Source organism: Monodelphis domestica, chromosome 2 (assembly GCF_027887165.1).
Source record: "Monodelphis domestica isolate mMonDom1 chromosome 2, mMonDom1.pri, whole genome shotgun sequence".
Taxonomy (NCBI): domain Eukaryota; kingdom Metazoa; phylum Chordata; class Mammalia; order Didelphimorphia; family Didelphidae; genus Monodelphis; species Monodelphis domestica.
Genome location: NC_077228.1, coordinates 251,529,173 through 251,552,994, shown reverse-complemented (window position 1 = coordinate 251,552,994; position 23,822 = coordinate 251,529,173). Strand labels below are relative to the sequence as shown.

The window sequence follows — 23,822 nt, the reverse complement described above, 5'->3', positions numbered from 1 at the left end:
AATCTGTGACCCATTTCAGGGCCAGACTTCTATATTTCTAACTGCCTACTGACCTCTCTATCTGGACAAACCAATAATACTTCATACTCAACACATCTAGATCTAAACTTAATTTTCCTCCTAAACCTTATCTTTCTTATCACCTTATTATTTCCAATAATATCTTTCTCATGGATGCTAAAAAAAAGGTTTTTTTCCCTCTTTCTCTAATACCTCATAGAAAATCCCTGTATATTCTATCTCCATGTGTGTGCATGTGTGTCCCCCACATCTCTGTTTTACTACTATCCCACAGGTCCTCATCTGCTTGGATCACTACAGTAAACAGCAGGTCCCATAGGGTCTAGATAGAGAGCAGTACAAAGGCAAAGACCACACTTTATCAGACTTTATTTTCTCCCAAGCACTTTGCATTTAAAAAAATGATTGTTGAAATAACCAGTCTAGGGAGCATCAATTCAAAGTAGTCAGAGATGTTCAGTAGTTTAAATACTCTGAGCCTTGATTACCTTTGTTAACTTGCTCTAAGTCAGTGATGGAGAACCTTTTAGAGACCACATGCCATGCCCTCAGAGACCATGTGCCCTGAGAGACCTGACTGCCCTGACCTCCCCCCCCCCCTGGTCTGCCCTTACTCCACACAGGAGAAGGAGGAAATGCTCCCATTGGGCTGATGGGCAGAGGGGTGGGTGAAGTGAGGAATGTCCTCAGTGAGTATAGAGAGGGGAAGGGTATTGGCCTGAGAGTTCTGCTCCCCTTCAGCTCTGCTGCCTGTGACCTGCCCGCCTTACTCCAGACAGGGGAGGGAGGAAGTACTCTCATTGGGCTGCTGGGCAGAGGGGTAAGTGAAGTGAAAATATGTTATCAGGCACAGTGGAGAGGGGGAGGGGAGTGGCCAGAGCACTCTTATCCCTATCAGCTCTGCCACCCGTGAGCCACCCACCCTCCCTTCTGTGTATTCCCATTGGGTTGCTAGGCAGAGGGGCAAGTGATGTGAAAGAATGTCATCAGGCACGGTGGAGAGGGGGAAGGGAGCAGTTCTGCTCAAGTCCCTCTACCTTTCTAGTAATGAATTCTGGGGTTAAGGTGGGGGGAGGACAGCCCATATGCCCACAGAGAGTACTCTGTATGTTATTTGTGGCATGCATACCATACATTCGCCATCACTACTCTGTCATAGCCAACTCTAACTGGAAGAGTAAAGCTGCTACAAAGAAAAAGCAGATAAAAACTGAATAGAAAAAGATTTTGCATTGATGTTTTCAGTTATCTGTGCCATTGTATCCCTCCTCATAAATGTAAAAAGTTGGTTAGTAATCACTTAATATAGCCATATAGATATTTCACAATGGATAGATGACATAAACATTATCTTGGATAAAAATGACTAAGAATATAACTATAATTTCATAGGAAACAATATAATTATATAATAATCAGCTTCTGATATTGCTATACCTGCCATCAAGTAAGATGTAATCTTGAGGGCAGAGATATTTGTTTTTGTCTCTTTATTCTATGTCTAGCACAGTGCCTGTCATATATTAGGTGCTTAATAAATACTTGCTGAAGTGAATTTTGAAAATGACAAGATAAATATCAAAATGATACTATCATTTAAGCCAAAATATTTTACATCTTTACCTTTTACCTCCCATTCTCTTGGACTCCTGCCACTGCTTTTGACTCCTTTTATTCTTGTCATTTTCTCAGATTCAACTCCTGATGTTCACTACTGCCTTACTCTAACATCCAATACAGCTAACTACCATTTCTGCCTACTATCTTTCTTAGTTTAGACTCCTTTTCCCAGTGCCCAAAGAAAACTTTCCCACAAAGAGGTCAAGTCCCCTTGGGTAGGAATTATAATAAGAATAAAGTTTTAAGCATTATACAACTAAATGTGAGAATAGCAGTGATAACTATTAGTAGTATTATAGAAATTAAAACAATTTCAAAGCACTTTCCATTGATTATGAGTTTATTCTCACAACATGCCTGTGAATTAATAGTGCTAGGATTAACTTCCACATTTTAAAGAAAGGGAAACTGAGGCACGGAAGATGACTTGGCTATAGTCACATTTTGACTTACCACTGGAGTCAAGATTGAAGGAATTTGGGAGAGAAGGTTGAATGATGTAGGAGTATTAGTCTCAAAAGCTATTCATTCCAGAAAGTATTGTGAGGTAAACAGCTTTCTCTAAAACAGATTTAAGGACAATGTAGGCCTTTAAAAAAACATAATTTTCCCTGGTCCCCATCTCTTACCCCTCTCTTCTCCCCAAAATTGATCTGGCAAATAAAACAAACAAAAATATTCAGATGGATTTTCTTTTTCTAGAAAAAGTTTCAATGGTTACTGATATTTCCCTCATAGAACAATCACAAATTTTCTCTTGTTTTGATCTTATATGTCTAGCTTGAACGACTAATGAAGGTTTTTGTGATTTTCATCAATAGAACTTGTTTGTATGGATTCGTTGATGTCGAATAAGTGCTGAACTCACACGGAAGGGTCTCCCACATTCATCACATTCATAGGGTTTCTCTCCAGTGTGGATTCTCTGATGTTGAACAAGGCCTGTTCGACCACTGAAATCTTTCCCACATTCTTTACATTTGTATGGCTTCACTCCAGTGTGAACCCTCTGATGTCCAATGAGATGTGAGCGCTGAATAAAAGCTTTTCCACACTCATCACATTTATAGGGCTTCTCCCCAGTGTGAGTTCTCTTATGCTTACTAAGGTCTGAGCTATGACTGAAACCTTTTCCACACTCATCACATTTGTGTCGTCTTTTCCCTTCAAGGTTTTCCTGTTGCCATTCTAATCTGTCTTCAGGTTCAAAAGCTTGTCTGAATATAGGATCCCAGGAAATATGCCCACTGAGTCTGCCATATATGTCCCCGAGTGATTCCATGTCTTCAGAAGTTTCTTCCTTTTGAATCAATCCCACATTTTCAGTCTTGGTTTCATCATCTGAAATAATAAATTTTGCAAGTCTCCTGTTACTCTTATGTTAATAGAAAGTAACTTAAAAGAAGGGTTTACAATGAATCAAAAAATTAAAAAAAGGAAAAGACTCTATATACACAAAAATATTTATAGCAACTGTTTTTGTGGTGGTTAACAACTGGAAATTGAAGCCATGACCATCAATTGGGGAATGGCTGAACTAGTTGCAGTATATGATTATAATGGAATACTATTGTGCTATAAGAAATGATGAACAGGACAACTTCAGAAAACCCGGAAAGACATGAACTGATGCAAAGTGAAGTGAACCAGAAGAACACTGTATACAGTAATAGCAATATTGTAAGATAGTATAGAAATAACAATATTGTAACTGTGAATGACTTAGCTATTCTCAAAAATACAAAGATCCAAGGCAATTCCAAAGCATTCATGCTGAAAAAGTTATCCATCTCCAGAGAAAGAACTGATGGAGTCTGAATGCATATTGAAGCATATTATTTTTTACTTTTTTGGGGTCTGTTTTCTTTCACAATACGACTAACATGGAAATATGTTTTGCATGACTATACATGTATAACCTAAATCAAATTGTTTGCTATCTCAGAAAGGGAGAGAGGGAGGGAGAGAGAGAATTTGGAACTCAAATTAAAAAAATGAATGTTAAAAATTGTGTTTATATGTAATTGGGGAAAAAATTAAAAATATTTTAAAAAATTACTAATTGTGCATATGCTTTGACTCAAAGGATATGATTCTAGACCTGTTACCACACAGAACTAAGGAAAAATGTTTGTATGCACAAATATCAGTATATTCAAAAATATTTAGTGTGTCTCTTTCTATGTTAACAAAAAAATTAGAAACCAAGAAAGTGCATTTTAGTCAAGAAACTCCTGAACAAACTGTGATTGTAATGAAATAACCCTGAGCTCCAAGAAATAAGCAAGATTATTCAGAAAAATCTGGAAGACTTACATATAAACAAGTGTATTGAGTCAAATGAAATGAGTAGAACCAGAACTGTTTATACAATAGCAACACTGTCAAGATAAACTGTGAAAGACCTAAGAAATCGAATGAACATAATGATCCCTCACAATTCCAAAGGGGTAATTGATGAAACATGCTACCCATCTCCTAACGGAGAGGTGATAAACTCAGGATGCATATTAAGATATTTTTTTCAACTTGATCAAACAAACAAGATATATACAGGAAAATTGGGGGTAGTCTCAGAGGGAAGATAGTAAGATTATGGTGAGCTGATAAAGATTTCTTTCAGAAACTGGAACTTTAGCTGAGACTAGAAGGAAGCTATGGAAGTTAGGAGGCAGAGATGGGGAAGGAATGTATTCCAGGCATGCATAACCAGTAAAAATTGTAAAAAGAAATTCAGTAGCCAAGGTATAAGATAATAATGGCATGCATCATGGTGGCTAAAGCATCAGAAAATAGTCAGGAGTTATGTTATGAAGAAAGAAAAGGCAAGACTTGACAATTGATCTGATATAACAGTGTGTGAGAGATGAGAGAGAGAATGAGGAGTCAAGGTTGATATCTATGTTGCAAGCCTGGTGACCAGGAGGATAGTGGTATCATCAATAATAACAGGGAAGGGGCAGCTAGTTGGCTCAATGGATAGAGAATAAGGCCTATAGCCAAGAGGTCCTAGGTTTAAATCTGAACTCAGACACTTCCTAGTTATGTGACTTTGGGTAACTACCTAGCCCTTACTGCTCTTCTTCTTTGGAAATAATATTTAGTATCAATTTTAAGACAGAAGGTAAGAATAATAGGGAAGTCTGAAAGAGGGCAAGATTTGGGGAGAAATAAAATTAATTCAGTTTTGAATTTTCTAAGTTTAAAGAGTCAATGAAACATCCATTTTGAGATATCTAACAGGTTTAATTAGAAATGTAAGACTTGAGTAAAGAAAGAGGTTGAAGCTGAACAGGTAAATCTGAGAGTCATTTTCACAGATGATAATTGAATCCATGAGAGATGAAGTGATCACAAAGTAAAATAGTATATGTAAAGAAGTGAAGAGGATCCAGAATCTTGGGGGACTCCCACAATTAGTGAGCATGATACAGATTAAGACAGAACTAAGGTAAGTCAGACAAATAGGAAAGAGCAGCATCACAAAAACCTAGAGAGAAAAGAGTATCATAGAGAAGAGAATAATACCATGTCAAAGACTGTGGAGGTAGAGAAGGATAAGAATTGAGAAAAAGCCATTCAATTTGACAATTAGTAACTTTGGCAAATAATATCATTAGTTTACTTTGGAGAAATTTCATTTGAATGATTAGGTCAGAAGTCAAATTGCAAGGAGTTAAAACAAAGTAATAGAAAATAAGTGGAGCCACCAATTGAAGATAGGCTTCTCAAAGAGTTTGTTGTGGTTCTTAAGTAATGCCAATCATGTACAACTTTTTGTGATCACATTTTTGAGGTCTTCATGGCAAAGATACTGGAGTGGGTTGCCATTTTCCAGATCATTTTACAGATGAAGAACCTGAGGCTAATAGGGTTAAATGGCTTGCCCAGGGTCACATAGTAAATTTCTGAGGCCAGATTTGAAATCATGGAGATAAATCTTTCTGACTCCTGGCCTGTTACTTTAGCCACTGTGGCATCTAGCTGCACACTCTTAAAGAGTTTAGCCAATTTCAAAAGGGTAAGTATCAGGGCACATATTAACATTTTTAAAAAATCCTTAAGAAATAACATTTTTAACAAGAATCGTCAATGAGGAAATTTGTTTTTGCTTAACTCTGCATATTTTAGGAGGGTTTTTTTTCCTTTTTCAATATGGGGTTATGGGAGAGAAGATAGATTTAATTTAAAATAATAATAAATCAAATTTAAAAACAAAACATGATGGTCTCTTAATATCTCATTTCAATTCAAGCCCAAGTCTAAGTCAAACCTGGCCTAGAATATCTTACTGGTAAAACCGTATCTAGATATATACTAAAAACCTAGGAAAGCATTTCATAGTCAAAGAGATAGGAGATGGAAATGTCACAAAACTCATGTGAGAAGAGTGTCCAGGAGGAATGAGTTAACAGTGTCAAAAGCTGCAGAGAAGTCAAAGAGGATGAGAACCAAGAAAAAGTTAATACAATCAACAATTAAGTGACCATGGGCATCTTTGAAGACAGAGATTTCAGTTTAGTAATGGAGTATGAATGAAGCCAGACTTCAAGGCATTAAGAAATGCATCAGAGATATAAGATGGTAGTCAGCAGAGATAAAGTTTAAGGATAAGGAAAACATGAGTATATTTATATGTAGTAGGGATAGAGAGTGATTAAAAATTTATGAGTAGGGATGGTAGAGGAGATAATCTGCTGAAGAAAGAATGGAAGGAGATCTCTTGTGTATGTATAGAGCCACCTCTTCATGTGAAACAGGGAGAAGAGAGTGGCAGAAAGTGTCATATCTTGAATAACGTGAGAGGAGGAACAGGGGAGAAAAGGGAGCTCTTTGCAAATTACCCCTATGTTTTCATTGCCATATAAGACAAGTTTCTCAGCTGAGAGGGTGGGAGTAGAGTTTGAGGAAGAGGAACAAAAAGGTTTGTTAAAAGTTCTATGGTAAGTTGGAAAGTGATTTGACTAGGGAAGTGAAAAGAGATTGCCTTTCGGTACAGATTATGAAACAAATTTGTAGCAGACCCAGTAAGCATGGTTTTAAGTTGTTTTTTTTTAGCATTGCATAGTTGCATGTACTTATTCTTCTCAATGGAGTAAAGGCACAGGATGGCAGGAAAATTCTAGGTTTGGCAAGGCAAGATCTTATATAGGCTAAAAGGGTGAGGGATGCAAGAGAAAAGGACACTGAAGTGTTGGACTGATTCACCAAGGGGTTAAGATGGAGAAGGGAAGATGGTCAATGAAAGAGTAATGGCTTAGAAAAAGAGTCAAGGGGTGGAGGTTTGGGTAAACAAGTTCTAGATTGCAAGGCAGAGGGAGGACTGAAATATCAACAGATTAGATAAAGGAAATACAGAGTTCATAAACATGAATATGAAACATTATGGTTAATGACAAGATCAAAGGAATCAAGGGAATTTCTGTGTGTATCTGTGGTGGAATGGAGGACAAATGATTAAGTTGAAGAATTGAGAGGTTACGGAATTTTAGGTAGTATCATTTGTATGTTGAAATCACCTAGTATGAAGGCAAGAAGTGGAGAGGACAGTTTCTGAGCCAGGTACTGAACACATTATGGAAGTGAAAATGTCCTAGAGATCTATAGAAAACAAGCTATCAGAATTTTTATTAGGTGAAAAATATGGATTGAAGGAACCTCTAAGGAAGAAAAATTACTGAGTGATGGTGGTAAAGAGAGAAACTGGAAGGGGCAAGGGAGAACAAGAAATAACACAATTTATCCACCACAGATAAGTATGAGTAAAAGTTCACCCAATTCTTAGTAGACAGGGAAGTTCTGTGTCCAGGAGGGAGATAGGTCTCAGTGAGTGTAAGATAGAGGAAGGAAGAAAGGAAAAGTTTTTAGTCAAAATTTATAGTTTGTTTACCTGGAGCACAGTAGAAGGGCTGGGTAGTTTTTGTGGGAGGGTTAGGATAAGGGGTAAGGGAATAAGGAAGCAGTCAGTGGGGGTGGAGAACAAGATTTTTAAAATGGCACTCGGGTTCAGAATCACTGGGAAAGAGTGCACATGAACGGATGAAAGTGCATTAACCATTGAGAAATTAGTAGGTTATCATCGTCCACAAAGGTTTGGCCTCAGGTGGTGTGGTCCCATAGCACCAGGAACTTACTCTGTATGATTGGAAAGGGAGAATAGGAAATAGAGAGGGGTACATGGAGAATACTTGGGTTGGAGCAAGACAATCCCTGTGGAGCTATAGGTGGTCAGGCTGGGTGCTTGGAGATTGATGCACAGGCAACTGAAGTCCAGTGCTGTTATATCGCCCATCACTGGCAAAATTTTAAACTGGTATGTCAAGGAAGCTTAATCCCTCCCCCTCCTGAGTAACTTTATCTGTCTATCAAACATTCCTGACATACCACAGTTGCACCAGGATTATATCAATGTACGTTCTGTACTTCAATAAAACTTAAGGTTTGGGGAGAACCAGAGGAGACAAACGAAGAGTACTATGGTGGGAACCATGAGGAGAAGAGACAGAGCCAGCAGGTGAAGGGGAATGAGGTAGAAACTGGCAGGCTAGGCACCATGTGGTCAGGTTACTTATAGGAACATTGTCTACCCTTCCAATAAACTTTATTATATATATATATATATATATATATATATATATATATACATATATATATATGTGTGTGTGTGTGTGTGTGTGTGGATAGGAAATATTATTTTAATTATTATAGATGGCAACCATAGTCAGAGATTTTTTTTAGAACCTTGCTTTTCTTCTGAGAAGTTTTGAGTTAGTGCTTAGTTAAGCTTAAAGATAGAAGCGGCTGCTACCTGCCTGTAGAGATGGAAACTTGCTGAGAAAGAGAAAGAGAATCATCTAAGCACCTCTTAAGATGGACTAGTGAGAAAAACTCCCTCCCCTGAGTTTCCCCACCCCGTTCTCTTACTTTAGAAGTCCAGTCTTCTGACTTCCCAGGGCGTGGGAAACGACTGGCTGGTACTGCTGCTTTGCTCAGCCAGGCACTATGCTGAGCATGAAGACACCCTCTTAAATTAATCCTGGGGTATAGTTTAGGGGCTCCCTGGGGCAGTAAAGAAGGGAAAGGAGGCTTTTTGCCCAAAGAGGAACCAGGGACCCAGGCAGGGGAGCTGCTGCTTTATATTAAAGGGCTGGATCCTGGGGGTGTGAAATGCAGACTCCTATTTTTTTCCCAGAGTCTACACTCTCCCCACATGGCCACCTACACCCACCCAACCTGACCTGTTTTAAACCAAGGGGCACTAGGATCCAATGAATCTTTACCAGCCCAGTGTCTGCCTGACTTTCCCCAAGCGTCACTGCAGCAGGGACCTGCTCAGAGTCACTCATTAAATTAATTCTGAGGGTCCTTCCAGGCTGTGCACTAGGGTTAGGGGATCCCTGCCCCCCAACTTTAAAAACATGTGGCTGTTACAGGGGAAGGGATTTAACTCCATTTTTCTTTCCCTCCCCCCCTCCAAAGTCCTTAAACCTGGGTTAAGAGGAAGTGTTCTTTTGGAATTTGTTTCTTGAAATTGCATTTTTCTCTCTCCCTCCTCCACCCTCAAACTTTGCTGGTAGACTACCTAGCTTCTTTAGCATATCTAAAATCACTCAAAGCTTTCCTAGAAGACTGTCTACCTTTCTTTAGCATATTAAAAGGCATTTTTTTTTTTGCTTTCTCTTTATCTGACTGTTGGCTTAGATAGGTCTATCCACAGGTGCCTTCCACTCTACACACATTTATAGTGCTACCCACTGTCAAGAATTAAAACTGCAGGAAAATAAAAAAAGAATTCCTTTGCTACTACTACTAGTGATCTAAAATAATGCTATTAAATTGAATATATTTAAATAAAAGGATTATTAATAGGAAATATTAATAATAATGAATTTAAATTAAAGACCAAATTTCTAAAATTGAACAAAGACAACATTAAATTGAATTAATTACATGTGATATTAAGGAATAATTTTAGAACACAATAGTATTAATAATACTATCAATAACAATGATTGTTAATTTTCAATAACTATTATTAGTCATTATTTATTACTAATGGTTATTATTGATTACTGATACTTGTTAATGGTTTTTAATTATTAATAAAAATGACTATAATAAATGCATACTGTTAATTATTAATAACATCATTAATAATTATAATACATTAATGTTGTTGTTTATTATTATTAACAATAATTATTACACTAAATACACATTCATTATTGATACTATTACTGTGCTATAATTACTGTTTCCTTACATTAGCCTTTTGTTTTAAAACTCCTATTGCCTTCCACAATAACATTGTGTCTCCACTTTTTTATGCTTTAGGAAGTTTTCATTGTTTAAACTGATCATTTAGCAATACTCATACTAGCTTAAATAGGACATACAGACTAGACAATATGGGAAATACTATGACACATAAAAGAAAATCAGGAACTATTCCTTCTGATTCACCCCTGCATAAATCTCTAAATTGCTGGAATGATCCAAATTTGCCTAAGGAGAATTGGATGACAAAGAAAGAAGCTAGAAAGCTTTGTAAAGCATGGATGGACATATCTTTTACCTGTCCAAAATATGGCTCTTTTGACTTCAAGATCTTAAAGGATTTGAAGTTAGCCATTAAAAACAAAAAGTCCAAAGATTATAAATACTGGTACTTATGGGCATATCAAATTGCTGTATCGATCATCCCCTCCAGTAAGGAAACTTTCTTTTTTTGGAACCAAACCATTCTAGCTTAACTCCTTCAGTGAAATATAGCAAGGAACATGCTCTATCATCCCACCTGGCCTGTGAGGAGGTTTTTCCTCATATTGACCCAAAACAGGACTTGAACCCCTCAGATCCTCTCCCTGTCAGACCTTGCTCATCCCCCACTTCTCCCATCCCCTTTCCTCCCAATCTACCTCCATTGCCCACCCATCTTCCCTATCCCCATCCGTACCATCCCTACTCCCATCCTTTTCCATACCCTTCTCCCTACCCACCTTACTATGACCCATCTAGACCTCACCCATCCTACTCCTCTGCACCCCACCCAGTTCCTCTACCCCCCATTCCCAGCCCCTTCCCCATTCCTCTCCACCACTCCCCCATCCCACCCCCAATCCTTTCTGCTTTGCCTCCCCACCTACTGACCAGCTCCATTCCATTCCACCCTACCCCCTTCCCCTACCAGCCTCACTATAACCCACTCCATTAAACTCCAGAACACATACCAAGCAGCAGTTGCCACAGATGATTCAAATAAAGGTCTTTTCCCTCTAAGAGTTGTCCCTACTTAAAACAGACAGGGAGATTTAGTAAACATTAGACATCATACACCTTTTTCTCCACAGGAAATTGAGAGATTCAAAGAAAAACACCTTCATATGAAGCTGACCCTGTGGTGGTGATAGATAAGTTTGAAAGCATTTTTCGCACATATAATCCCACATGGCTTGATGTAGAAGATTTACTCCAGGCCTTGCTAACAGAAAGGGAAAGGAATAAGATTCTTTCTCTTGTTAATCAGGCCCAAGGAGAGGGAACAGTTCATTGGCCAACTGAAGATCCCAAATGGGACCCAAATTCAGAGCAAAATTACTTACAACTATGCCAGGCTAGAAATGCTATATATAGCTTGATAAAAGCTATGAGAGCCTGTTCTGATAGGCCTGGTACATGGACTAAATTTGAAAATCTTAAGCAAGAAGATAGAGAAAATCCCATCCAATTTATCGATAGACTTATCGAGTTGGGAGGAAGATATATTGAGCTTGATCTGGATAGGGAAGAGGACCTTAGACAAATTAGAATACAATTTGTGAAAAACAGTTGTAAGGAAGTTAGGAATTATTTTATTACTAGCTGGCCAAATTGGTCTACTATGGATCTTGAAGAATTGAAAAGAGTGGCAGTTTATGCTTTTGAGGGACAGAAGAAAAAGGAGGAGAACCCTGATTTAGTGGAAGCATTAAGGGAAGAAATAAATGAATTGACTTCTAAACAGGGTGAGAAGGATAAGGAGAATGATACTTTAGTAGAGACATTGAGGAAGGAAATAAAAGAATTAACTGAAGCAGTTGTAAAGGTAAAGCAAGGAGAGATCATAGGTCCCTTACAAGAAGCCATAAAACAACCACTAACATGTTATTTTAGTGGAAAAGTTGATCATGTGATTATGAATTGTAAGAAGAGGAATCAGGTAATTAGGAATGGAAGTTTTGGGAACAGTAATATTGATAGGAGGAACAGTTATTCAAATGAGGAAAATAAAAAATCACACCCAAACACCTATACTCAATGTGGGAACTCTCCTCAGCATGGGAGACCCTAGAGGTATGGACAAAGGAATTGTGATGTATGATGGTATTTGGGAGGGGAAGGAACCTCAAAGAGTCTGGAGGTGAATTTTAAGGCTCTTCAGACCTAATTGACTTATTGGACATTAACTGTTCCCCTCTCCAGAATGAAGAAGTATCTGTAAGTCAATTCTAAATACAAGATATATGTAATGTACTGATAACCGCTTTATAAGTTATCAAAATTGAAATATTTTGTTAAATTGTCTTTATTTGTAACTCCCCTGTGACTATGATTGTACTGAAGAATATCTTTGTAAAAGCCCACAAATAGCATTTTGTTCCTTTTTTCCTTTTGTTAATTGTTACACACAGATGATGGATGAACTCCATCGAATTGGTTTCAACCTGTATAATGGTTTTGAAGAATGTACTTATTTAATATTATTATTATTATTTTAATTATATTTAATTATAAACATACAATTATATATTATTATATAATTATAAATATTATATAATTATAAAATAATTAATATTAAAATTTTAAATTTATTTTAATGAGTATTCAGACATGGTTTTCAGATATGTGGGAGCATCCCTACCTCTGATCATTCATTTTCCTTCCTCTTGAGATGTTTGTAACAAGAGGTAAGGGTCCATTTGTAGTTGAAGTAAAGTGCAATGGTATTGTTGTATTTTCCCATCTCTGCATTTATTACAAATGTAATGGATGACACACCTGAAGTGATTTTTGCTTCTTAGTGCTCAGTTCCATGTAAAAATGGTTGGGACATATTGGAGACAGTCTGTTACATTGTTACAGTCTCATACCAAGAGTAAGGGAGGTGCCCAAGTGGCTTAGTTAACCTGTGATATATTATAATCTCATCCAGTAGGTAGGAATGATTTTTCCTGTGAAGCCCAGTAGCTTCAATATGGATTTCTTGTATTTGTAACTCTTCATCAACTGTACAGAGGTTTTTCTGGGTTTTCTCTCCCATCAATTTTGGAATGATGGTAATAATAGACTTTGTTAATAATATATTTGCCAAAGTTGAAAGATTGGCTAAATCTGTAGAACTTGTGACAAGTATTCATGATTTCAAAGGTTTTTAAATGTCACACAGCAAGTCATGTAAATCCTAATGATACTGGGCTTGTTTGCTATTGTCATAAATGGACTCTTATAATTTTGGAGATTTTGGTATTTTTTAGAATCTGTATTAGTTGTACTACTGTTTTAAAAAGACATTTACCTAGTAAAAAAATTATGTACACTCACACTGTGGATCCTGGCCAAGTTAAGAGTGATATACATTTCATTTTTGAGTGAGCACCTTTTGTGTTGTGCCTCTGCTTGGCTAACACATTGTCACATGGAATGTGAACTGTGAAATTATGTTTTTTTAATTATTTTTCCTCTTTATATTGTTAGATTTAAATTAGTTTTGAGCATTAAATAGTTGTAGATAAGAGAGTGGGAGCCATAAACTGTTATAATTAAAATGTTTGGGAGCAAGGGAAATATATATATATCAATTATGACCGCTGAAATGTTTTCTACTGTGTCTTGGGTTTATATAAATATAAGATGGTTGCCAGGGAATATATTCCCAATTTATGAATATGCCCAAGCCAACTGGGTTTTATAGAGAAATTTAATTTATAATACACTGATTAATCAATAGAAAAAGAGAGAAAGTAAGAAAGGAATAAGAATGAAGGGTCTCAAGCTAATAAGGCCTAGACCTCAGTCCTAAGAGATAAATCAGTCAGTTGGTTTTATCACTCACCCAAGATCTCTCTAGGTTGGCATGCCAACCTCAGGCTCCACCTTCAAGAGAGCCTCGTTTCAAGAAATGTTTCCAGAGAATTCTCCTCCTGACTCCTCCTGAGTTCTCCTTCCACTGCCTCCTTCAAGACCTCTCCAGGAGCTCTCCCTCCAGGACCTCTCTCCTCTCAGACCTCCTTCAGAGCAAAAACCTCCCTTCAGACCTCCTTCAGAGCCACCTCCTCAGTCCTCAGACCCCGCTATCTTAAAGCAAACAATCTAAGTTCCCTCCCCTCAGTTCTCACATCTACCAATCACTGTCGATATCTCCCCTGTGCCAATGGTGGCTCTAGCTTAACCCAGGACTGCCCAGAGGTCTCTCCCCTTTGCACATGTCTGTTGAAGGTCATATTCTCAAATAATTAAATCTTGATCTTTGCTGCAGCCCTTCCTAAATCCTGTTACTCTAAGTAGGATGGAGATTATAGTTTCCAAGACCTGGTTCTGTCATTCCAAGTATCTCTATTGTATCAATTCTAAAATCAATCATAACTCAAAGAACTTCCTGTTCTATGCTTAAGCATAGGTCAAAGCCCTTTCCATTGTTTAGCAAAAGGTTTCTGTCCTAAAGTAGTCTTAAGTAGGGAGGAGAAGGATCCTCTCATGCCAAGGAGTTTCATATTCCAATAGAGTTCTTACTATCAGTAGGAAATTCTTTTCAAGTATGAAATTTCCCCATGGGGAAATTTCCAACATTCATAAGTCTAAGAAATTTTAAGGTTTACAATATTTGTAATAGGATATTTGTTTTTTTTCTTTCTTTTTTCCTAACCTTGGTGATACTTGAAGTACATGAAATCAGTGTTAATGTTTTTTTACTTGAAGGATAAAGTTTATGATATAAGTTTATATAACTATTAACCCTAGTAATATGCATACCCAAAAGGCTTTTGACTATGGAAACCTGCCATTTATTGACAAATATTATGGTACTTTGTTTAATGATTATGTTTGATTCCAAGAGAAGGGAACAAAAGAGCCACTATACAGTGCCAAGTAGCACGAGGTCAAAAAAGACCAAATCCAATCCAGAGAGGATTGTTGAACTTCTATGCCAATACAAAAGGACTCGAACCTAGTGTGTGAATTGAGGTTGTGGCGCTTGGCATATGTTAAAATGCAGGACTTGAACAATACTTTGAATCAAGTACCTCAGGTTGGCTATCATCTAGGATCCCTTTATCTCTGACAGTGATGGTAAATCAGACCAGGGGATCATTTTCTTATTTGCTGCTGAAACTTAGTCTTTTCTCTCTTATAGTTAGGCAAGTTTCTGTAGTCCTGGCTGTAAATGGGCAAAGTACTGCTATTGTCCTACAGGCTTGTGAGACATAGGTCACTTTAATTGGGTCTTGCTATGATTCAAGAACCTGTTATAGGTTATATATATTTTTACTCTGAATTTTATATACATCAGATTTCTATTTTATTTTTATCAATTCAATTTTTCTTATTATTTTTATACAGAATTTAATTTTTACTCGTTTATTTGGGATTTTGGGGGGGGTGGTTTGTTTTTTCTGTTTTTCTTTTGACAATTGTTTCATATACCTCATAACTCAGTCACGTACCCAAGTGTGATTCTGGTGTTGGTCAACACCTTCCTCAGGGGGATTGTGTAATTATCCTAAAATTCAAGGTTTTAAATTTTTTGGAGAAATTTCAGGAAAAGAAACTTGCCAACACTCAAAATCAAGAAAGTGGATCCTTTTAGAGAAGGTGCTGTAAAGATGCCTGAAGAAGCTACACACTGCATCAAAAGATCTAGAATGAGCTTTGGGATATAATGAACTGAAGTGAAGGGGCTTGAACATACTTATTCTGAATGTAAACACTTATGCCAAAGGGGACGGCCCCCTAATTGGCATTTTGTCAATGCGTCTATCAATCAGTTTTTGTATTTTACTCCCATCTCTAACTATTGTAACTCCCTCTTAGAAAAATGCAATATCGTATGTACTTTTAGCTAGAAGGTATTTAGAGTTATAAGATAGTTATATTTAAATGATCCATTGGGGAGATGGGTCTCCCAAAGGATCACAGGGAGTATTGCGTCAAGGAAGCTTATCCCCTCCCTTCCTGAGTAACTTTGCATGCCTGTCAAATATTCCTAACATACCACAGTTGTGCCAGGGTTGTGTCAGTGTATGTTCTGTACATCAATAAAAGTTACGATTTGGGGAGAACCAGAGGAGACAAACAAAGAGTACCCAGGGAGAACCACAAGGAGAAGAGACGAAGCCAGCAGGTGAAGGGGAATGAGGAAGAGATTGGCAGGCTAGGCACCAGGTGGTCAGGTTACTTATAGGAACCTTGTCTACCCTTCCAATAAACTTTATAAAATATATGTATATATATCTATATGTGGGTAGAAATATTTATTTTAATTATTACAATGGGCTAGATGAAACTTGTCTGGTATGTTTCTTAAGCTGCATAAAATATTTTTAAGATCCCTTCCAGTTCTCAAATTCTGTAGTTTTGAGTGGGGATCCTGAATGGTCAGGAGTCATGCTGAAGTGTTAGGCTTATGGGAAATGAGAGGGAGTATGAAATGAAAAAAGAACTGGAACTAATATATAAATTTTGCTTGATTATGATATCTAACTTAAGTTCTAACTTTCAATGTGTTCTTTGACAGATGGACTATAAAAAAAGGTTATAGAGATCTTGTCTATTCTAACTGGAGTTGTCAGACTAATATTAAAATAAAAAAGTCTAGGGGGCAACTGAGTAGCTCAGTGGATTGAGAGCCAGGCCTAGAGACAGGAGGTCCTAGGTTCAAATCTGGCCTCAGACACTTCCCAGCTGTGTGACCCTGGACAAGTCACTTAACCCCCATTGCCTAGACCTTACCACTCTTCTGCCTTGGAGCCAATACACAGTATTGACTCCAAGACGGAAGGTAAGGGTTTAAAAAAAAAGTCTACTTATAAAGGAAATTTAAAGGAATATTTTTTATTTTTATCTTTAGAAAAATAACATAAAAGTATAAGGAATGTTCAATCCACTTTTGTTTACCCCAGGTCCTATTTATTCAGATGATAGCTTTTAATCCTCATGGAGTATTGAAATTAATTCTATGATTTCTAGGAAGGGAACTCTCACCTCCAACTTTTAAAGAACAGGAAGAAATAGGGCACATAAAAACATAACCAGATAAAGAAATAACATTTTAAACAAGCACACAGACCTCTAAAGAATTCTCGATGAACTAATAATGCTTTTTACATCTCGCACTTCTAAAGAGGGGTAAGCAGGGTAAATTTTAACTATTTGTAAAAATGACATGCACTTTTTATGATTAATACCAGCTCTCCTACTGCTTTCTTCCTAACACAAAAGAATTTTGCTTATTACCATTCTTTTGTAGTGGATAGAGTTCCCAGGATTTCCATTTCAGCTGTGTCTTCCTGGGATTGAGATGGATACTTAGAGACTCAGTTGATGTTCTTGATGTTCCCTTAGGTGCTATCTCTTCAAAGAGTGTTTCTTGTCTATGTACATTGGCTGGACCCTAGAGACAATAAAACCGAGCTGATTTGTGAGAATATCACTTAAGAGTTTGAACTAAAACCTCAGAGAAAAAGAACAAAAGAAACATTTCCTAGGGACCAAGGAAAAATTGTAAAGTAATTTTGGGAGTCACCTCTTTGGGCCTCAGGTTTCTAATCTTTATAACCAGCACAATAATATTTACTATATATCTCACGGAGCTGTTTTGAGAACTTTGTAAATTATACTCATATCTATGTGAGGAACTAAAAAGTAATGAGTACCTTATTCAGTACTAAAAGGAACTAAGGAAGAGTGGCAGAAAGTGACAATGGCTTCAATTAATCTAATTCATCAACAGATTTGTTGTGTCACTGGATTATTCCATTGCTACAATAATACAAATAATCATGACAAACTACTTCTGAACTCCAATCTTAATTTCTATCACTAGATATTCCTCTAAAACAGTTCTTACAAAGTGATCCAATTACTGCTTGAACACAGTCAGTTACAGAGAAGATAATATCACATATAGTTATCCCATTTCATCTCCAAATAAATAAAAAAGGCAGTCTTTTTAAAATAAAAATCCTTCCTAGATGGATGGAAGATGATGACTGCCCACCTAAGGACCTCTTCAGGGCCAGTAAAGCACAAAATCCCTTGGGCTTTAGAAACAATGTTTATTTTTTATAATAGGAGTAAAGGGGAAATGATAAGTAGGTTCCTAAAATGATAGATCTAATCTCCACCCAACCTCTTTCACCTCATGGTGAATTATTTCTTCTTCTTGAGAATTCACTCAAGCTACTCTAAACTCCTTATCTCTAAGACCCAGAAAACCCAGTTGTCTCACTATCCTACTATACTAATCAGTATGGATTATCAAAAAAAGGAAAAAGAGGAAGGACTCACAGATGTATTTCAGCCCTTACCTTCAGCCTGGGGTTGTTCCTAGGTATATCCAGAGTTCTAGAAGACAAAACCCTGGGGTTTATGGTCACCAAGTGGATTTCTGACACATTCATCTCAGGCAGATGGTCTCTGTACTTCAGGGGAAAAGCAGTATACTCCAATGCAAATTCTCAAACCCAGGAATTACTAACCTTTCCACAAGATTAGGATTTCTAAGGGAAAATTGCCAGAGCAAAGATCCTCCTTCCAGCTCAGTCAAAGCCAGATCCAGAGAGAGTGACAGTTAAAAACAGTTAAACCCCATGATCTTCTTCTTCTTTCTAGAATATTTCCCCTTAGGGCTTGATTCCAAATTCTCCTCTTTTCCTCTTAAAGCTAATCCATGAAATTTACTCTATCCCTTATTTACTACACTTTCTAAACTGAAATCTTCCTTTTTATAACTTTAAGAAAAAAGTTGAGACATGTTTTATTTTTATTTTACAAATATTTACGGATCACTTTGTAAGACGTCTCTTATCATAAAGTAAATCAGTTAAGTAAAATGAGAGACATTATCTAAAAATAAAGGCAACATGTTACATCTGTAGCATCCTCACAATTTAATTTTTTAATGAACAAAAATCTAAATTTTAAAAAAATTAACAAAAAATTAAAGAATATGTACATATATCTTATCTCTCTTGTTCCCCATTCCATCAAAAAAAGAGAAAAACAATTTTTTGACAAATATGCATTATAAAGTAAAACAATTACCTCAATGAATAGTATACAAATTATTATAGATATAACTATATTTCATTCTATACTCTAAATCTGTTAAATATACTCAAAATTGTTAACACAATAATACTGATATTATAGTATACATTGTTCTTTTGTTTCTCTTTTCTTCATAATGTAGACATTCACAAAAGTCTTGCCATGCCTTTTTAAAGCATCTAGTTGTTTTTTTTTCAATTTTAAAAGTTACATACTGCTACAATTAAAATTATCTTGAAAGACTGGTTTTTGGATAAGAATATAAAGCTTATTGATTATATCAGATTTATTGGTTAGGCCAGCATCATAACTGGCAAAGTGAAATAAGTGTCCATGGTTGTCTCTCATAACCTGATCTGGGTAAGGCAGCCTGATAGATTTTTAGAAGCTTATTATTCAGACCCTCCCTTGACCATCCCAAGACAACCTTAATTGCTGATAGCTAATTAAGAGATGGTCCATCAACTTATCCACTCCTCCCCATACCTACATCATGAGAAACACTTACATAGGAAAAGAACCCTTGTCTCCTTCAATTATTAAACAAATTCTGTTAAAAATCCAATTCCTTTGGATTTTCAAGGACAAAGAAAATGCAAAAAGTACCAGACTAGATGGTATCTCAGACTCAGATCCCAGACAGAGGAATAGAAAGTAATTCCCCCAATACATGAGAATTAATACAGTATATGAAAATAAATTTTCACATTTAGTAAACACCACCACCACCACCAAACACTTCCTAAAAACAAATTCAAAAATAAATGTGCAAAACCTCAAATTCCACATTGTTTATAATTTGTTTAAAAATAAGTAAATTAATAAAAATATGTAAATAATATAAACAACCTCCACTTTTGAGTTCCCTTTGTATTTGTTTCATTTTTATATTTTTCTCTTGATTTTGTGTTTTATGTTATCACATTATTCTTTTTTATCTCTTCATCTATTTATCTTTTCTTTATATTTTCAATTTGTCATTTCTAAAACATAATACAATCCATTACATTCAAATATCACTATCTATTCAGCTATTTCTCCCAATTATTGCATTTGTGTTATTTCCAATTATTTTAACATTACAAACAAAGCTTCCAGGAATATTTTCATATATACACAGCTTTTTAACCCACTTAATAATGCCTTTAGGGCCTAATCTTAGGAATCCTAATCTTAGGGATTCCTAGGGTAATAAGCATGAAAAGCTTTAGTTTTTAATGTATCTTTCCATCTTGTTTTCTAAAAAACAATTCACAGCTGCTCTATCAATGTAATATTTTCTATCAGCATTTAATTTTTAACTTAACCAGTCTTGTTCTCAGTTAATGTACTTTACCTGAACCTAAAGTATCTATTTCCTCATTTCTTACAGTACAATAGTACTTTATCACATTCATATAATACAACTTATTCAGTCATATCTCATTGAAATCTAGTTTTTTTCTCTTAGTTTCCAGGTTTGTTTGTTTGTTTGTTTTTTTCCTTTTGGTCAGGGGGTGGGGGGAAGAGGGAGAATCTTGTTACCACAAAGAGAGCTGCTGTAAATATTTTTTTTCCTCTTTATTTAATCTATTTTGAGTATAAGCCTAAGCAGTGATATAATTGGGTTCAAAAGGCAAGCATTATTTTGTTTTGTGTGTGTGTGTGTGTGTGTGTGTGTGTGTGTGTGTGTATAATTCCAAATTGTTTTCAAAATGGTTATACGCATTCACAGGTCCACTAAGAGTGCATCAATGTGCCTTCCTTTCCCCCAACACCCCCCCCCCCCCCAGCTCTGCAACATTTGTCATTTTCCTGCTTTGTTTGGGTTGTTTGGGTTTGGGTTGAAATTTCTAAATTGCTTTAATTTGCATTTTTCTAATTAGTAGTGACTTGCTATATTTTTTCATATGGCTATAGTCTGTTTTTCTTCCCTTGAGACCTATTTGTTTATAGCCTATAAAATGGAAAATAGCTCTTTTTCTTATAAATTTGAATTAGTTACTTACAAATTGTAGAAATGATATTCTTATCAGGGAAATTTGTTGTAGGATTTCCCACCCAGCTAATTGTTTCCTTTTCAATATTATCTTCATTAAATTTGTATTTTTTTATAACTGTTTCCTGATGGCCCTAGTTCAGCACACATGGGGACATGTAGAACTAGTCTAATCTCTCTTCCATCACCTTTTCCCTGTGCTCTCTTTTCTAGGTTCCTTCAAACATTTCATATTTCCTTTAGTATGGACTCTATTCACCCCCAAATAAATCAACCTTCCCCTTTCCCACCTGGTATGCTGGTTCATCAATTTCTCTTTCCAAATCCTCCAGGACAGTCACTGCTTCCTCTCCATTCTCTGGATGATGATCTTGTACCCAGGTCTGCAGATCCTTGGGCAAGATAGTTAAGAACTGCTCTAATACCAAGAACTCCAAAATCTGTTCTTTTGTGTGCATCTCTGGTCTCAACCACTGATGGCAAAGTTCACGAAGACGAGTTAGAGCTTCACGCGGTCCAGATGTCTCCTGATAGCAGAGCTGTCTGAAATGCTGCCGGAAAACTTCACTTGTGCTGTGGTTGTGTTGCAAGCTCGATTCTTGTTCCCAGTAATGTGCTTCCTCTTTCACTATAAAAAGATCCTCCTGCTCTTCCAGAGCTTCAGAGTTAAGGTGTGTAGCCATTCTAAATATGTATAAAAAAGATGGATCACTACAGTTGGTGCTAACGTTTATAATTTAGGGTGATCCTTTTCCGGTCTTCTTTGAGGATACTCCTGAGAAATAGTTAACATGGAGAGTGACAAAAGTTACTGCAAAAATAGAAACATGCTAATAAACATAAAGCAGAATTTCACTAAATGGAAAGTAATTTCTACTGGAAGAGAACAATGAATAACTAAACAACTGGAAAAGGTGGAGACTTGTTGGTCAAGGTCGCAGAAAGTTAGCCAGAAATGGTATGTGAGGGGATGATCCAGTCCACCCCTACATTTTATAGGTAAGAAAACAGTTCAGCAAAGGGGAAATGAATTGCAAAGCATCACAGCAAGTTTGTGCCAGTACCTAGATCCTCTCATTCTAAGTCCTCTATGTTTTACAATATTCTATTGGAAAAATGGGCCGCTTCTTGGTGCAGTGGATAGAGTAGCAGCAGGAGTCAGGAAGACTCCTCTTCTTGAGTTCTGATCTGGCCTCATACATTTACTACCTGTGTGACCCTAGGCAAATCACTTAATCCTGTTTGCCCCAGGTTCCTCATTTGTAAGATGAGCTGGAGAAGGAAATGACAAATCACTACAGTATCTTTGCCAAAGAAACCTCAAATGGGGTCACGAAGAAAGAGACTAAACAATAACAATAAGTAGGGGGAATGGAAAGAGACTAAACAATAACAAAAAGTAGGGGGAATGACTAGGATATAATAAAATCTTACAAATCCAAAAATTTCACTCCAATAATGTAAACAGTTCCTTGATTTTTGCATTCCTGTGGAGAAAGAGAGGTAGACCTGTAATTTGATGAAATAACTTTTAATCAAGAAAACTTGCCTTTTATCAAGGCAGATCCACAATTGTTCTGCAGTTTATAGTCTTAAGAGTTGCCAGATGCTCTGATCGGCCAAATGCTTTCCACGAATATAGGTATACTTGAAGCCGGGTCGCCCAGATTCCAAGCTCACCACGTCATTCCCTATACCATACTGCCTCTCTTTATAGCTTAATCCCACTTCCTCCTATGCTAAGCACGCTTTATGTCCACTCAGCTGAAGATCTTTTTTAGTCTCTTTTCCTTACATCTGCCAAGAGGGCCTAGAAGAGAAACTATGAGGGTAGAGGGGGGAAAGCGGAGCCAGGGGTGGACATTAAGAGACGCCCCGTAGAAGAGTAGGATTGCCAAAATTGAGAATAAAACAAAAGAGGAACAAAAAGCAAGACCTGGATCTCAAGAGGAGTTAAAATCCCTTTTACGCTATTAAAGGGAGCAATCCTCTTACAGAGGGATGTCCCTGACACCGCCCCCGGTCTTCAATGCCCAGACTTCTAGAGAGGCTCTACTCCACAGTGTCGGGAGGGGCCAATATAGAGGAACTCTGACCTGGGGACCAGAGCAGGGCCTCGTCCGCAGTAGGTGCAGCGAAAGGAAGGGAGGCGGGGCCAGAGTCTTAGCGGAAGCCCCAGAAACGGACACCACCCGTAAACCCTATGTGCAGGCGGGGCTCAGAGGAGATGGAAAGGAGCTCCTCCACACACCTGCCCCTAGTCGCTATTCGACCCACTCACCGCAAGCTCGTAGAGCTAGGGATTTGAGGATTCGGTTGCAAAAAGTAGGCGACAAGGAGCAAGGAAGGCCACAGGCCACCTTAGATACTGACAAAATGATGATTGCAAAGCGGTCCACCAATCCAAGCTAAACCTGGAGAACTTCCGTCATTTCCGGATCTCTCACAGAAACACCTCGGTCTTCTCACCCCTCCCGCCGCTTGGGGCTGGATCCAATTCTGGGAATGAATGACCGGGGCTCTTTTCTCTAATTTAGACATAGAGCTAACCTGGAGGAGTTTTTGCTCCTACTCCTGAATTCTTCCTCGCGCTCTATTTTTCTTTCCACGTATCACTCATTCTGCCCAGAATTTGAAGCCAGGTATTCTCTTTCCAAAGCCATTGCTCAAGTGTGGATTGACAAAGACACTGAGACAGGATAGTTTGCCAAGCTGGGAAAGTTAGTTGGCAAGTTTGGCTGAAAGTGTCTAGGAAGTAATGTGAAATAAATAGAGATAGGTAGGTTAGTAACCAGAGTGTGGAGAGTTTTAAAAGTCAGGTGAGGATTTTGTATTTTATCCTAGTGGTAATTGGGGACCTTCAAAGATTTTTGATTAGTAGAGTCTATGTTCAGATGTG

The 23,822-nt window shown here is 37.2% G+C and overlaps 1 protein-coding gene across 6 annotated transcripts; it reads right to left on the bottom strand.

Moving 5' to 3' along the window:
- Positions 1-373: 373 nt before the first annotated feature.
- ZSCAN16 (zinc finger and SCAN domain containing 16) lies at positions 374-23,333 on the bottom strand. 6 transcript variants are annotated; one of them, XM_007483415.3, is made up of 5 exons: positions 23,205-23,317; positions 22,358-22,410; positions 21,214-21,698; positions 17,131-17,287; positions 374-2,982 (listed from the first exon to the last, which is right to left on the bottom strand). In XM_007483415.3, the coding sequence occupies exons 3-5, from the start codon at positions 21,604-21,606 to the stop codon at positions 2,456-2,458; spliced, it is 1,077 nt and encodes a 358-aa protein (XP_007483477.1). In that variant the 5' UTR covers positions 21,607-21,698; positions 22,358-22,410; positions 23,205-23,317; the 3' UTR covers positions 374-2,455. The 6 variants fall into 6 exon arrangements, with proteins under 6 accessions (XP_007483477.1, XP_007483478.1, XP_056673464.1 ...); XM_007483416.3 differs by lacking the exon at positions 23,205-23,317 and adding an exon at positions 23,020-23,174; XM_056817486.1 differs by lacking the exon at positions 22,358-22,410 and having other exon boundaries at positions 22,473-23,333.
- Between the last annotated feature and the right edge of the window lie 489 nt (positions 23,334-23,822).

Excerpts from the sequence above, each read along its gene's own strand:
- ZSCAN16 (XM_056817486.1), bottom strand. The coding sequence starts at position 21,606 with ATGGCTACACACCTTAACTCTGAAGCTCTGGAAGAGCAGGAGGATCTT. Across the intron at positions 17,288-21,213 it reads TTGATGAACCAGCATACCAG|GGTCCAGCCAATGTACATAG; the intron begins GTGGGAAAGGGG and ends TATTGTCTCTAG. Across the intron at positions 2,983-17,130 it reads CTATCCACTACAAAAGAATG|ATGATGAAACCAAGACTGAA; the intron begins GTAATAAGCAAA and ends TTATTATTTCAG.